Genomic DNA, 16,515 nt, shown 5'->3' with positions numbered 1-16,515 from the left:
GTAAATGATAACAAACCATGTATGAAAATTTTATATCAAAGCAAACAAAACTTTATTAAAATTTGATAAGTTACTTTGTGCAATACATAATATTATTGGTCGAATGATTATATTGGGACAATTTTATTAATTTGAGTAATTTCAATGAGAATTGCTTAAACAAACTACGAGTAAAATTTCTCAATTTGTCCCTGTTCACTTTACCTTTTTTTTTTTGAAGGGGAGCAAAACTTTCATTAAATAGCAAGTGCATCCATAAGTACATAAGGAGAAACATTCATAGGAACACAATGATTCCAAAATTGCTCAACATTAAAAGGAATTAGTTTTGCAAGGTTGTGTGCCACCGTGTTGCCCTCTCGCCTAACATGACTCCAATGTAGTTTGGTGAAGTGAACCACCTGAGACATCACATCGCATAGCGCTGAGTCAAGATCAGTAAGATAGATTGAGCTCCTCGTTCACTTTACCTTTGTTGAACTGATTATTTTTTTTTTTTTTGAAAACAGGGAATGTGAATTATATTAAATGAATTTTCGCCAAAACCAAATGAGCATGTGTGAAAATGATTTTACTGAACAAAATTAATTTTGTTAAATTGAAATAATTTTTTTTTAAATTCTATTATATTTCTATTATATTTCTTGTATGAAGTTATTGATGTTTATTGAACTAAAACTAATTTAATTAACTTAAAACCATATTCCAAGTTTCCTACTCTAGGCTAGAGCCATTCGATTTTTTTTTTTTTTGAATGGGCTAGAGCCATTCGATCAGCATTGCCACAAAAAAAAAAAAAAAAAAAAAAAAAAAAAATCGACAGAATATATTCAGATTCCACGTTGGCGCTGCCTCGTTGCACAGCTGCACTCCTCTCTCTCTCTCCCTCCTCCATTGAAGCGCATTTGAATTCTCCATTGAAGCGCATTGTGAGCTTTATCTCCTCCATTGAAGCAGCTTCTTCGGTAACATTATTTCTAATTAATCATTGAATATCAATTTCAACTGTTGATCGTTAATTTGACAGTCATTTTAGGGTTCTTCTAAGTTGGATTGTTGAACTATTGATGTTAAATACTGTAGAAATTTAACGTAATTTTATGAGCTTAATTTGATAATTGAGTCAATTTTTGTTGCTAATGTGTTGCAGGGATCTATTTTGGAATTATTTGATTAAATGCTATTATAGATAAAATGAAAGAGATTCAAAACTGTATTGAATTTAGTCAACTTCGATTATAATTTTGTTCTCAAAAGTTAATCATTCAGCAAAACATCATGAAAGAATTCTTCTTCATATTTTTTCAAGTGATTAGAATGAGAGTATAACAACCATTTAGCAAAATCTAATGAAGGTAACACCTAAACAAATGGGGCACTCTGAATCAAGGAATAATGTCGGGATCGAATGCGTAGTACTTGCATCTTTGACTCCCATAGATCACTCATATCTTCTGAATTCTAGTGAAAGATAATTCAGAACAGTAGTCATATTGACATGTCTAGGACATAATGTATTCAAATTGATCAATTACTGGACTATGACAAACCTAGTACTTGTATTAAACTTTAAAATTAAGTTGAAATTATTTTATTTTAGATGCATTTTCATGTAGTTATATAGCACAAATTTGGAAATTAGAACTAAAGATTTATGAACTCTTGATACTTTGAACGTCCTGCCAGATTAAGTAGATTGCAGCTCGTGTAGAACATACCCTACATAAGCAACTTATAGAATGTTGAACTTGTGGGACAATATTCACTTAAATTTGAAATTTATTTTTTTTTAAAAAAATTTTCTTCCTATTATTATTGTTGTAATAATTACTAAATATAGTAATATTTCCATGTCCATTCGTAGAAAAAGACCGATTTCTAGTCTAAAATGGAAATATCATTATACATCTATGAAGATCTATTTATCTATATATCTAATCTTCTCCCTCATAAAGGAAGTCGTACAAACATAGAAATAGTCACATTAGTTGGTCCTATAATCCATCCATTTTATTATTTCTCAAATTCTGTTTTTAGACTTATGATATATGCTCAAAGCTTAATTTTATGATATATACTACACTGTTGCTTAAAGTGCTCCTCACCTACAAAATGTGTGTGCCTTGCGCCTTGGCTCCAAGGACTTTTGTGCCTTTAAAAAATTAAGTCACTTATTTATTAAAGTTTGGTTATAATTTAATTACTGAAATGCTGGAATTTGCTATTCATATTCTATAGTGAGAAGAATTTAATATAATAACTGAGTCAAATTTTGTTGCTAATATGTTGCAAAACCCTTGGATGTTCTGACAGAACTATGAAATTGGAAAGTTCCTCTGATGGTCCTGAGATTGCAGAGAAGCAACAACTGAAGGATGGTAAAAATGATAAAGCTGGAAAAGGAAAAGTGAAGAAGGGATTAGGATGGATAGAATGGTTTAAAGGGTGGTATGATGTGATTTTTGAGATGCTATTTCAGCGAATTTCTGCTAGTCATCTTCAAAATCCAATGCCTTTGCCTCCCATTGAAAATCTTACTTGCATTGTTACTGGATCCACCAGTGGCATCGGTCGGGAAATCGCCAGGTTTCTTTTCTTTATTTCTTTATATGTGATTTTCTTTCCAATTACAATTTCAATTGTTGATCTAAGTTTGGGTTTCGGAGATTTGGGTTGTTTGATTTTATTTCTGGCTGTGATTTTATTTAGGTTTTTTGAAAATTTATGCTGTATTTGGTGCTGTTTTATGCTGTATGGTATAAATTTAAGTCCTTAATTTATTACTGATGGCTACTAGGTCTGTTATTTATTGTATGTTATAAAATCAAGTCCTTTGTTCGCAATAATGATGGCTACTATGCTTGTACTTGTGGACTTGTGGTTATTCCTTTTCACATCGATTTAAGCAAGACCTGGATGCTCAAAATGCTTCAACTTTTGGCTATTTAGCGGTTATTCACCTGTTTTCTAGGCTTATATCCTTGGGAAGATGAGCTAGTTCTATGAACTAGACATCAAATATATTACTTTTTGTTGTGCATAATTTCAAAACATAGGACTTCCACTTCAGTAAGTACTTAAGAAAGTTGCAATGTGATAGGATAATGAATAAGGTTGCTATTCTTGTTGGAAGAAAGAAAACTTGTTCTCTAAGACAATGAAGTATACATCCTATGACTGCTTCACTGTTTGAGTCCCCTAGTCTATGCTATATGTAATATCCTTTTGTTTCAATTGTATGCAACGTACTTGTGGTAAGATGACATGGATGGAAGAAAAATGGCAATGAAGAGTTTAAAATGATGGAGGTGAGATTGTGGAAATCTTCTATTAATGGTGATATTTGGTGTCAGATAGTCATCTATTGGATGTGTTTGATTCTAGACAGTATCTGTTCTTTAATTAAATGAATGAGTTAGTAGATGAGCTATAAGTCACTTTCTTACCCCTTGTTATGTGATTGTTTTGTTAAAATTTAAATAGGCAACTGGCAGAGGCTGGTGCACATGTCGTCATGGCTGTAAGGAATCCTAAAGCTGCTCATGAGCTGATCCAAAAATGGCAAATTGATTGGTCTGGGAAAGGCCTTCCTCTAAATATTGAGGTACCATGAACCTGTCGGATTTGTCTTAGATAATTCTTAAGGAAATTTTTTGTTTCCATTACCTCAATATTTTATGAAATAGAGTTGGCTACCCATTTTGTTGCTAGACGTTGCAAAGTGTAATTCATTCTCATTGTTTTCTTTATTGAAAAAATAAAATATATATTCTCTCATTTTTCTTTGTATCACCTATTTTTTTGTTGCTGAATATGTGTCAAATATATTGATCCTTAGCATGTACAGTGATCTGGGTTTTAACTTTAAAGTAGCAGTAGCACATGTTTTTTTTTTTATTCCCTATGAATGGGAAGAAAAACAATAGGAGTCTCAATATACATCCACCACTACTTTGTTCCTGAAAGATTATCTTTTTAATCTTTCCTCTGTAGGTTATGGAACTTGATTTGCTGTCTTTGGACTCTGTTGCACAATTTGCAGAGGCATGGAATGCACGATCAGGACCTTTGCATGTACTAATAAACAACGCTGGAATATTCTCCATTGGAGGTTTGTTTCCTCATCATATCCTTTCCATTGAGATTTGTCATGCTCTTTTCTATTTTTTTAATCATCTACTTGCATCTTTTTTCCATGTTTTTTTCGAGGAAAGCAACCTTCTGTATATGGAGAATTTTTCTTATGGTTGGATCACCATTCTCATTTTTCTGCTATTACTTCCGTTATCCCAAATAATGTTTTGCACTTTCCTTCTCATGTAACTTTAATTAGTTTTTACACTTTACTTTTAGAAATGTCTCACTTTTAATATAATAAATCTCACTCCCACCACTAAAAAGTTAAGGTCCCACACTCTCACATTTAGTAAAAGGAATCCTAGTATCTTCTATCACATTTACTTTTTCAATAAAAAAATACCCAACTATCTCCTATCCCATATCTTTATCACATCTTATAAATAAAATAACAATTTTTTATTTTTCATTAGTGTAGTGAGAGCGCATATAACATTATGGGTATTGCTTCTGAGAAGAAATACTCAAACAATGAGGCTAGGGTACCTAACTAGGGGGTCAAACCGAGTCCTACTAAAGAGAAGAGTGAGGTACCTCAGTGGTGTTCCCGAGAAACCCTCTTCGATGCTGAAATGATCTGTAGAGAGAGAATCTGATTCTCCAGTTTTTGATACCTGAATATGATGCGACAATTGATTATGCATAGGAAACTGTGGGGGTATTTCCCATAATAATTGGCAACTGTAAGGGTATGGAATCGAGTGGAGTAGGCCTTTAAATGGGCTCCATCACTTTTGAGATATAGCCAGAGATTTGTAGCAAGGGTATTTTAGTAGTTAATATCAAACAGGTGTCAAACACTCCATCATCAAGGGGAACCCAAACAGGTACCATCCCCTTAGACTTTAACCAACTTAACTAGCTGGCAACTTGGCAGCCGCTAATAACATAACAATTTATTATCAAACAACTTCTCACCTAATATTTTTTGACATGATAAGTGTGAAGACCAACTGGGTAAGGTTAATACAATTCTTCTAAAATGAATAAGTGGAAAACACCTTGTTCACTCAGGTCCAAAGTAACACTAAAGATCACTTTATTCTAGATCATCCTTGTAATCATTGCTTGTCTTGTGAGAAGTCTGGAGTTCCAGTCCATCTAAAGACATCCAACCTGGCTCTACTTCCCTGTGTTTTCAGTTGATTTTCCCTTTGACTGTGGGCTTTTTTTTTTTTTTTTTTTTTTTTTTTTTTTTTTTTTTTTTTTTTTTTTTTTTGAGAAGCCTATGGGGAGCATTGTCCCTGTGCAGTCTTCCTTTTTTGAACTCAACTGTTAAACAAAGCCCTTGATTTTGTGGACTAATCCATTATCCACTGAGAAATTGTAAGAGAATTTTCTATATTCTCCAGCAAAAGGAACGGTTATACAATACTTATATGTTTGTTTCAGCCCGCAACAGCAGGAAGTTTACAAGCCTTCAGTCAATAGACACCACTATACCTAAGCGGCTTTCAGTAATAATGAATCAAGGGGCTCCTTTAGAACACGAAATTATTAAAAAAAAGGAGATATATAAAAGGACATGTAACTGATGTAAGTGCTTATTTGAGTAATGGGCTAGAAGGAAAAAAGGTTAACTGACAGTTCTCTATGTTTCATCAATCACCACAATGAACAGAATGCCACTACATATATAGGATTGCTTGAGGGTACTGATGGAAGCTGCTATTGCTATGCTATTGTTAATTGCTTGTTTTTCAAGACAAGATGCTAAATGAGAAGGTTATTAATTTTGCTCATGATTGTGGAATAATGTGATTTGTTTTGCCTATCAGGTCATTAATTTTGGGTGTCCTTTATAACTTATTTCCCTCTGACTTCTTTTTGTATTCATTTTGATTGTATTTCTGTACTTGATGCTTGAAATCATGTCAGACTAGTACATTCTTCTGTTAATGGGGAGTATATTTTGTTGATACAGAGCCACAAAAATTTTCAAAGGATGGTAATGAAGAACACATGCAAGTGAATCACTTGGCCCCAGCAATGCTATCGGTGTTGCTTTTGCCTTCCCTTCTTAGAGGCTCTCCAAGTCGCATAATCAATGTGAATTCTGTTGTAAGTTTTATGGATATCTTGGATACTTTGGTCTGAATAATCAGTAAATTCTAGGCTATATTGATTGTTGGATTTACACCAAGTCCATCAGACAATAGATTGCGGATAAAAAGTTAGAACATGATTGTATAAATGCATCATGCATCTTCTGGATTACTTCACATGATTTACCGCACCTTTGGTCTTGAAATTAGTTTAGAGGTGAATTATATTGAGATATAATAAGATGCCTCAATTTCTGTTCTGTTGATATTCTATAAATTGATACTATCTCCATCCCACAAAAGCACAAAGAGTTTCCCTTTGAAAAAAAAAAAAAAGAGAAAAGAGACCACAAAGAACTTTCCATTTCTCCTTTGAATTGGGTCCGCATGATTTGATAATGTTTCCAATTTCTCCTCCTCTCCCTTAAAGCATTATGGTCTCCACTTTCTCTCACCTCAATTGCCGTAAAGAATACCCACTACCTAATTTTTTTTTTTATCACTTACACTTACAAAACTTCACCAAAAACACTCTCCTAACATTGGCCAAAAAAAGTTGGGAAATTTGGATAGGTAGTTTGGTAGTCATATAACTCGTATTATCTTTGTGTTCTCTTTACAGCTAATTGGTGTTTTCCTCTGTATAGATTCTGGAATCATAATAAAATCTTTTGAGGCATTTGATTGTGTGAAAAATTGGATATCTAACTTGTAGCCTATTATTTGCTGTTCTTTTTTCCCTTCCTCTTTGTTATGTTTTTTGTTATTCCTGATTTACTTTTTCATTACTCTCAGTTGTTCTGTGACTATCCTTGTATTGTCGTGTGATGTTATACCTTTTTCTTGAAATAAGGTGGATATAATACATTCGTGCCTTTTCCATGTCACTTTTATTTCCTTTTATTGCTTTATATAGTGTTTTTTTCCCTCAATATTTATTGCTCCATGTAAATGTGCTACTTTTTCCTCTAATAATCTGATATCACAGCATACTTTTTCATTTAGCCTGATTGCTAACATCTTTTATCTTTTATTTCCCATTCTCCATAGGTTTTTTTATTTGGTAAGTGAAAAGTATTGCCACTTAGAGGTGTGAAAAATTGTTATGAGATGGAGAAAAAGTTTGTTCAGCACCACATTCTAGTGATTCAGAGTGTTATTGAAGCAGTTCATTACTTTGATAATTGGTCCAATTACACTAAACACATAGGCTTCTGGGAATATTTGTTGTGCACGTTGTCATATCTATTGTTATTATAGTAGGACAACATGCTTTAATAGAGAGTGGCATTTTAAGTTGGAGATGAGAACTGTAGTTTTGGTAAGCTTATTTTTTTTAGGCAACTAATTAAGGGCCTCTTCTATTCACCTCATTCACTTAAGTTCAGGAAAAAATTCTAATGAGGGTTGATAAGGGTTACTTAAGGTCAAATTACAAGTTACAACTAGAATAAGTTCAGATATGGTCTAATTAGTTCAGGATTTTAGACAAGTTCAATTAAGATAATGCATATTTAGAAAAGTGAAAATTAAACACCCCCTAAATCTTTCCTTGGCCATCTGCTATCTTATTAATTGAACAGTCTCATTGTGGATTTTATGATCCATGGACCTGTGTTTCACTTGTTGGAGCTGGTATCTTCATAAGTTTTGCAGGAGAGCTATATGAGTGCTTTCCCCGACTTATGTTTTGCAATTTGCTCTTGTAGATGCATTCTATTGGATTTGTTGATCCTGAAGATTTGAATGTTGTTACTGGAAAGAGAAAATTTTCAAGTTTGGTGGGATACTCAAGCAGCAAGCTTGCTCAGGTTTACTTAAACTTTTATTTGCATTTACTAATTTTTTTATTTCATGAGTCGACAATGATCATGTTTGGTGTTGATATTAACCTTTTATGTCAGATTTTTGACAGTGTTGGAGACAATTTCATGTTAAGACGTCAGTGAAGTTTGGTTCTTGTTGCTTATTTATTCATTTTCATTGTCGTAGACAAAACGTTGATTGTAGACATTATTCTGACAAATTTTGGTCATAAAACTAAAACCATGGGTTTGCCTTAGTATAACAGCAACTAAAACTACAGATAAACCAGAAGCTTCTGAGAGGATTAGTCTCCCCTAAAAAGCAAACTACTAAAATAAAACTCTCGTTAATATTCATCTTACCCTTCTTTCTCACTATTTATTTATTTAATTTTTTTTTTTGAAGAATTTCTCACTACTCATATTGGCAATCAGGTTATTTAATTCGGTTCGGTTCGGATCAATTCAGGTAGGGTCATTATGAGGTTAGACTCATTTGGGCATATTTTGGGTTCGGGTTTACGTTTAGGTCAGTTGGGTCCTTTTGGCTCTTTTACCAATGCGCTTATATTAATATATTAATCATTATTAGATACATTGATTATTGGGTCAGGGAGAAACAATGATTTCGGGGGTAGACCACTTATGTCGGGTATTTTGGTTCAAGTAGACAGGTTTAGATCAGTTTTGCCTACTGTATACTCCTATATCTTAGACAATCATGATTTTCTTCTCCCTCACTCATCTCTAACAAATTCTCAGCTTATTCCTCAAATTATGTCTAACAAAATTATAAAGCTGGTACAAGATGTTGATAGAAGATAATGTGTTTTGGTAAACACTTTTTTAGCAGGATAATGAAAATAGAGAGCTTATTAGCTTAAACTCTAAAATCCCTATGTAGTACTAGTATGTTAGGTTTGTGATATTATTGCTCTTTGTTGCACCTGTTTCTTTTATTTGCACTGTGGTGAGATTTAATTCTAGGCTCAATTAGTTGGCCTGAGGCTTAATAGGAAAAAAAAAAAACGTAAACTAAGGTAATTGTATTTCTATGTGGAGATTTTTGAAATAATATTTCACACACGTGTATTAAAATAATTTGCTACTCAAGGGCTCAGTTTTGTGTCTTTCAGATCATGTTTAGCAGTATCTTTCAGAGACGGTTACCGGCAGAGTCTGGCATTAATGTTGTTTGTGTCTCACCAGGCATTGTTCATACCAATGTTGTAAGCACATGAACTCAACTCTTTGCTCAGCTTGACCATGTGTTTGCTTATTTTTGTCACTCTTTAAACAAAGAAAGGGAGTGTAAGTTGCTGATTTCTTGCAGGCAAGAGATCTTTCCAAAGTTGTTCAAGCTGCTTACCATCTGATACCATACTTCATTTTTAGTCCTGAAGAAGGTTGGCCGTCATACTTTTTACTTGTAGTTTCTGTTGAGCTTCTCCTTTTGTGAGTAACATTGTTGTGTCATTAACATTGCATCCTGAAATACGGATGGCTGCATGATTAATGTATGTCCTTAATGGCCTGTTTGCATTGGTCATGCTAGTTCATCCTTCTCTTCTTCCCAAATTTCCATGACCATCCATTACCACTTGGGGGGTGGTATTGCACGGTAATGGAGTTTTATGGAAAAAAATAATAAATTAATTGTTGGGAATGAGATTGCTAAGCTATGGACTTAACGATGCTACCTTGTCAAGTTACACTTCAAAATTTTCAAAATACTGTTAAGAATTACCAGCTATAAACCGGCCCAGATAGATTTTAAAATAGTATGAATATTACCAAGCTGCTCTACAAGAATACACGGAGTTTTATTTTGGGGAATTTATATGTTACCCTTTTACTCTTGACAATTCTATCTTGAGAAACAATGGTTTAGTCTTTCTTTTCTAGTTAACATATTACTCTAATTTTGAATACCTATTCTGCTGTCCTATAGTGATTTCCGCTGTTAGTTTTACTGTAAAGTGCTTACATGATATGGCTTTAAATACTTTTATGTAATATAAACCCATCTCTACCACCCCATCAGGACTCCACCACTTTCAGGCCATCACTGTCACTAAGTCATTTGTCTGTTCCTCTCATCCCCATCACCAACCAGCACCAGCTGTCAATGGCGTCTGAGAACTTTAAGAGCTTCCGCTACTTCTGCCCACTGATCTGTCCTTTTTCTTCGCCCTCATCTATACAACCACAACCCTCTCCCTCTCCCTCCCACCCCCACCCCCACCCCCTTCCTCCTCGCCTCTTCTCTCTCCAGGGCAATTTCTGCTCCTCCACTCTCTCCTTCAGAATCTGTACTTGCTGGCATTTCTTTGTCGTCTCTTGGCTCATGCTATGAGATTGAGATTTGAAACTGTGCTGTGAAGCACTTAGGCTTACTATCTGCTGTTTCGTCTTGTACTTGCTTTTCCTCTTCACTGCTCCCTCATATATTCCCCTTCTCTCTTCAGAATCCATACTTACTCAGGTTATGAGATTGTGATTCAATACTGTTTTGTCATTTTTGAAGCTGGCTGCTTGGGCTTACTGTCTGCTGTTTCATCCTACTCTTCCTCCCACTGCCGCTGGTTCCTTTCCAGTACTTATTTTCACTTTTTTAGCAAGTCATTGCAGAGATTGTGAATTTGTGACACTTGGCCATGATTGGTTGGTTGAAATTCAAATCGTTTAGAATAGTCAATAATGAAGGATATCATCAATCTTGACAAATTCAGTAGTTTTAGAGCTGTGTAGTGAAATTTTGTTTTTCTGTTTTTTTGATTTCTTGATCTCACTATATTCTTATCTTTTGTATCCGTATTTTAAATTTATAGTCCATTATAATCTAGCTCAAGCTCTTTGACTGTAAGTATGTTGTTGTTTACATTAGTATGTGCTAATAGTTATGAAGACAAATTTTGATGTGAAAAGAAATTTTCTTCTGATGATGCAGAGGACTTCTGAAAAAAGTTATTGTTTTTGTCTGATAGCTTCTGAAATTTTCTTCTGATTGATTGATTGATTGATTGATTGAGCTTCTGAAAAACCTAATTGTTTCTCATTAGATATTTGGCATCTGGAAATTAAATTGTACTCTCACAATTGCAGGTTCTAGAAGTACCCTTTTTGCTGCAACTGATCCTCAGATTCCAGAGTATTGTGAGCTGTTGAAGGCAGATGAATGGCCTACTTGTGCTTTCATTTCCCAGGATTGTCGCCCTTCAAATCCTTCAGAAGAGGCACACAACATTGGAACTTCAACCAGGGTTTGGGAGAAGACTCTAGAGATGATTGGTCTTCCTTCAGATGCTGTTGAGAAGCTGATAGAAGGGGAGGAAGTCACATGTCGTTATGGTCATCAACAAGAGTAGGTTTTTCCTGCATAAACAAATTGAAAGGACAGCTTGGTCTTAGTATTGGTATTGGTACTTGGATACTTATGGCCTTATGAGCATAGTTGATCAACAACACGGCATTGTGTCACGAGCAGAGATGAATTTTTATCTTCTTGTCAGTATTGGGTAATGAAAGTGAATTTTAACACTTAATACAGTTTTATCAGTCAGAAGATTGTATTGTGAAAAGTCAAGGATCGGCCTATTATGTGATGGAAGTTGAGTGAGCTTCAAGTTGTGTACCGTTTGGCGTTTGCCATTCAATTATTAAAGGGCATCATGGAGTCACTTCTTCATGACTAATTATTTTTTTGCTGTCAAATACTGGTGATCAATGGGAAATGCTTTGTTGGTTGTAACTTACAAGGATCCCGGGTCCTCACAGTGTAATTGGCTAGTTGTGAATATACTACGCATATATTAATGATTCCCAGATTGATGGTTCTTGCTTTAGAAATAGGTAGAGGTTATATTGAATATTGATCCTCCAAACCACTAATTAAAAAGGTTTTTTTTTTTTATTTTTTTTTTATATATATAATTACAATGGTAATATGAATCTATAAACCACATATGTAGAAGAAAAAAAAATAATAAAAAAACCCACAACTTTTACCATCAAAATAATACTATTTGGCATTATTGGCGCAACTCATACTACACATGCTTTAACCGTAATGCAAGCAAATTGTAGAGTTGATAACTTAAATCCTCATGTATCTATATTTTCTTCCCATGTATTTTACTTGCTCGCTGGCGCCTGGCAGTGATTCCTTTGCCCCCGACATCCTTCCTCGTACATCGTGGGTGGCGGTAGTTGCTTAGGTGGAGAGAGAGGGGGGTGTTAAAGTTACTTGGTGGTAATGACTTTGGGTCTTTGGTGGAGAGAGATAATAGATACTTTCCTAGTCATGCTCTGTCTTCTAAATTATTGATAATTGATAACTCTACTATAGTATAGAGTGGAGGAAGTACTGGACGAAATTGGAGAGGGTCCAATTGGACCAGCGTACCATTAAAATATTAATATCTGCAATTAAAAATAAAGGACAAACCAAAAAAAAAAAAAACTCCCATTTGGTTGGCAAAACGGGAACGGGGGTGTGTTTTTTGGGGGAAATTTTTTGCCAAAAAGCAGCTGACTACTGCTGATGTCATTGGTTCCCCAAAATTAAAAAAAAGGAAGAGAGAGAAAGCTAGCTAAAGTTCATTGTTTCAGCCAAAACTTCAAGAACAAACACCAATGAAAAACTACAAACCAAATCTCAACTAAATTGATCTAATTTGGGAAACTCGAAAACGACAAACCAAATCTGGTAAGCTGATATGTCTATTTTATATAGTATTTTACCCCCATCCCTTGGTCATAATTAGTAGTGTTTTTGGCTCTTTAGAGCCACTTTTATTACTAATATGTGTTTTCTAGTGTTTTCGTAGTTTTGGTTGAGTTTTGTAGGGAATTGCACCTTTGGAGCATTTTCCCGGGATTTTATGGAGCAACTACGAGCATTGGAGGAGCACGACCATCTTTCATAGCCCAAGATCGGTTAGAGTAATCAAGCCGGTGAATAAGGGCTCGACTTGTGTGAAGACGAGGCATTTGGACCGAATGATTTAAGCCCCAAAGAGATATTTGGTTTGGGCCAAGTTACGAGCCCAAACGAGGAGTCCAAGCGGCCCAAAGGTGTCCGCCCGATGGTCCGCCTGATGGTCCGCCCGATGATCCGCCCGATGATCCGCCCGATAGCGCGCCCGATCGGGCAAAGAAGACTTATATCGCAGCAGCCCTTCGTCCGATCAAAAAGGCGCGCCCGATCGGGCGGTGCCTCGCCCGATCGGGCGCGTGTTTCTGGAGGACGTTTTAAGCGTCATTTAATTTGTTTTAACTTAGGATTTTCTAGCTTAGTATAAATACGCTTTTGTTAAGCGAATTTAGGGGGGAATTCTTTTCTCCCTTCCCTTACTCTCTCTTTTCTCTTTCTAACTTTTTTCTTTCTCTCTTCTCTTAAACTCTTAGTATTATTTTCTCTCTCTACAACTCATGTTCCTTTTAACTTTGGTAACGATTTCTTCTCTTTTAATCTCAGTTATTTATTTTATTTCTTTACTCTATCATGACTACTTTTATTGCTTCGTTTAGTTTAGATTTAATTATGTCCGAGTAGTTTAATTCTAGGGTTTATGGGGATTCATAATTAATATGAAGGGATAATTTGTTATTGTTGATTATTGATATTGCATGATAATTTCTTATTGAATTGTTTTAATTCTTTACAATTAGATTATGAATCGAGCAGATGTAATTTGATTGTAAAAGTATAGCAATATTGAATTGATGAATCGAGCAGATGTTAATTTGATATTAAAGGCTATTTTCAATAGGAACTTAGATCTAGTAAATTGCGAGAGCCTGTTAGATCTATGTTGATTAATAAATTGCGAGAGCCTGTTAATCATGTTATTTGTGCAATGTTGATTATTGATTGTTATGTTTTATCCCGGAATATTAATTATTGGTGAACCTGTGACCCTAGGCCTTCTTATTATTGTTTTTCTCCCTGAACTTGATCTCCGTAGTTTAATTCCTTTTTACAATAACAAAATTGGTTACCTTAATAATTTAGATTATATTAATTAATTAGGAATAGAAAGACCAGTTTCCCTGTGGATTCGACCCTACTTCCCTATCTACTGTAGTTAGAGGACTTAGGTATTACTTTTGATTAGGGGATACGACTTTACCCTGTCATAAGCACAGTTTAATTTTTTTATGGTCTTTTTGTTGTTTAATTAGTCTTTTTGTTAATATAAGGATTTATTTATTAATGTATTATACTGAATTTCTAGGTTTTCTGAGTTGGATTTTCGGGAATTGTTTGCTAAACTCAACAATTATCATCAATTTCAGGTACTATACTTTAAAATAATTAGTGTTTTTTCTAGGGTTACTATATAGTATTATGTCAATAATTTCTAGGATTTGTAGATAATATCATAATATTTCAATTGTTTCGAATATGAGCCATGAAAATCTGAACTTAATTGTTTGGGTTTGGTTTTTGGAATAGTTCATGTGATTAGTTATTAGTTATGTGTTTGGGATTGGTTTGGTTTGGCTATTAATTCATGTGACTAGTTATTAGTTATTAGTTCATGTGACTAATTATCAACAAGTATAGTGCACATTTTCCAACCAATTAATTCATATATTAGTCAAAATATGAGTAAACATATAATTCAACAGAATTTAACAAGAACTTACCCCCCATCTACCTCTACAATTGACTTTCTTTCCCATGCTCTTTGTCATTGTTACAAGAATTCAACACAAAGCAAACCTAACATACCAAGAATAATATAATCAACCTCCAAATCTGAAAAAGATCGTAACAAGTTTGGGCTTGATGTCATACAACGTAGCAAGTTTAATTTTAACAAGAGAACGTTTCCAATACTTTGGGTTTGATTTGGTTTACAACTTATGTGTCTTTGATAATCTGAATTTATTTATTTTGCAACTATGTTAGTAGCGTTAATGGCACTAGGTGTTGCAATTTTGCATATAGTGTAGCAACAATGGTGAATTGCAACACCATTTGATATTAAGTACTTCTACTTGATATAGTGAATTGCAATTTTGCATATAGTGTAGCAACAATGCCCAAACAAAGCATCAACAACCTGTTAAAAGTTTCAATGTGCTTATTATTTCAATTACATAGAACATATATGTATTGAATTTTGAATTGTGGTCAACATGCTTATTATTTCAATTACACACAACATGTTTGTATTGAATGTGCTTGTTATTTCAATCACATTTGATATTAAGTACTTCTACTTGATCACTTATGCTAATTGAATGTCTTATGATGCTGTTCTTTCTAATGGGGTTGTTCCTCCGGCCTTTTTGTTTTGTTTAGTAGCTACTTGTTGATCAACAACTTTAAAATAATCCCCTTTTTGCTTATAATTAGGTGAATCAATTGTTTATGCATCCCCTTTCCCTTTCAGAATAGATATTTTTTGATCACGTATATTTATGATTTCATTATGTCTAGTATCACTAATTGAATTGCTAGCCCCACAAAAGACACATAATTTGTTCAAATCCTTAAAATCCTTACATGCCAATTAAAAGACAACCTTAAAATCCCTAAATTGAACTAGTGATCTAATGGTGTAGGTACTTCAACCAAAGACCTAAATTTAACTAAACTGAGCTGATGCAACAACAACCCTAAATTCATTAAATTGAGCTAATGGTCCATCTAATGGTCTTCAAGTATAACCCTATAATTGATCTAATGGGCTTCTACTATAACCTTAGAATTTCAACAACCCTAAATCAGCCAAAGGACCAATTTATCCCAATTTGACAAACCCTAAATTGAACTAATAGTCTTCAACTATAACCCTAGAATTGATCTACCACAATTAAGAAGTCAGATGGAGCAATTGTAGTCAATTACAAACACAAGTGCTTCTAAATTAATCAAATGCTTCTAAATTTAGAATTAATCAAACAAAATATACAACTAATCACTAATTTACACACAAGTATACGAAAATGGAATTCAGAATTCAATTGAGATTTACCTTGAACAAGAAGAGGTGAATTGTAATACCCCGTATTTTTATACGTATTTTATTTAAAGTATGTATTTTATAAAATATTTAAATAGCTATAATTATTTTAATTAAAACATTTTAATTAATATTATTATAAAAGGAAAGTTTATTTAATTATTTTTATTTAAAAGTTGGGGTTTTATTTTAAGAAAGTTTAATTTTTAACAAGTTTTATTTGGGAAGGGATTAGGAAAACTAAAAGAGGAAAGTTTAGGGTAAAAGGTTTGGTAGAGAAGGGGTATAAATATCCCACTTATGAGGCAAATCAACTTTGCCCAGAGTGGAGAAAACCCAAAGTAAGCTTCTCCCCTTTTCTCCTTACTTTTCTTTCTTTTTTTTTCTTCCTCTTCCCCTTCCCCTATTCACGGCCGGCCACCACCACCACCGCACACGTGGCCGGACCACCACCGCACACCACCGCGCGCCACCAGCACACGGCCAGCAGCCGCAGCGGCAGGCGGCGGCAGCAGCCCAGCCACGCCGTGGTGGCTGCTGCCGTGAGTA

At 34.3% G+C, this 16,515-nt stretch overlaps 1 protein-coding gene across 1 annotated transcript; it reads left to right on the top strand.

Annotated features, from left to right (window-relative positions):
• Positions 1-815: 815 nt before the first annotated feature.
• On the top strand, positions 816-11,806 carry LOC145613427 (dehydrogenase/reductase SDR family member FEY-like). The gene is made up of 9 exons (XM_081668530.1): positions 816-965; positions 2,314-2,586; positions 3,484-3,604; positions 3,994-4,111; positions 6,062-6,198; positions 7,892-7,993; positions 9,124-9,216; positions 9,321-9,393; positions 11,093-11,806. The coding sequence occupies exons 2-9, from the start codon at positions 2,318-2,320 to the stop codon at positions 11,353-11,355; spliced, it is 1,176 nt and encodes a 391-aa protein (XP_081524656.1). The 5' UTR covers positions 816-965; positions 2,314-2,317; the 3' UTR covers positions 11,356-11,806.
• The last annotated feature ends 4,709 nt before the right edge of the window (positions 11,807-16,515 follow it).

Source organism: Chenopodium album, chromosome 25 (assembly GCF_948465745.1).
Source record: "Chenopodium album chromosome 25, dcCheAlbu1.1, whole genome shotgun sequence".
Taxonomy (NCBI): Eukaryota; Viridiplantae; Streptophyta; class Magnoliopsida; order Caryophyllales; family Amaranthaceae; genus Chenopodium; species Chenopodium album.
Note: the sequence above shows the minus strand (reverse complement) of the source record. Positions and strands in the feature narration are given on the sequence as shown.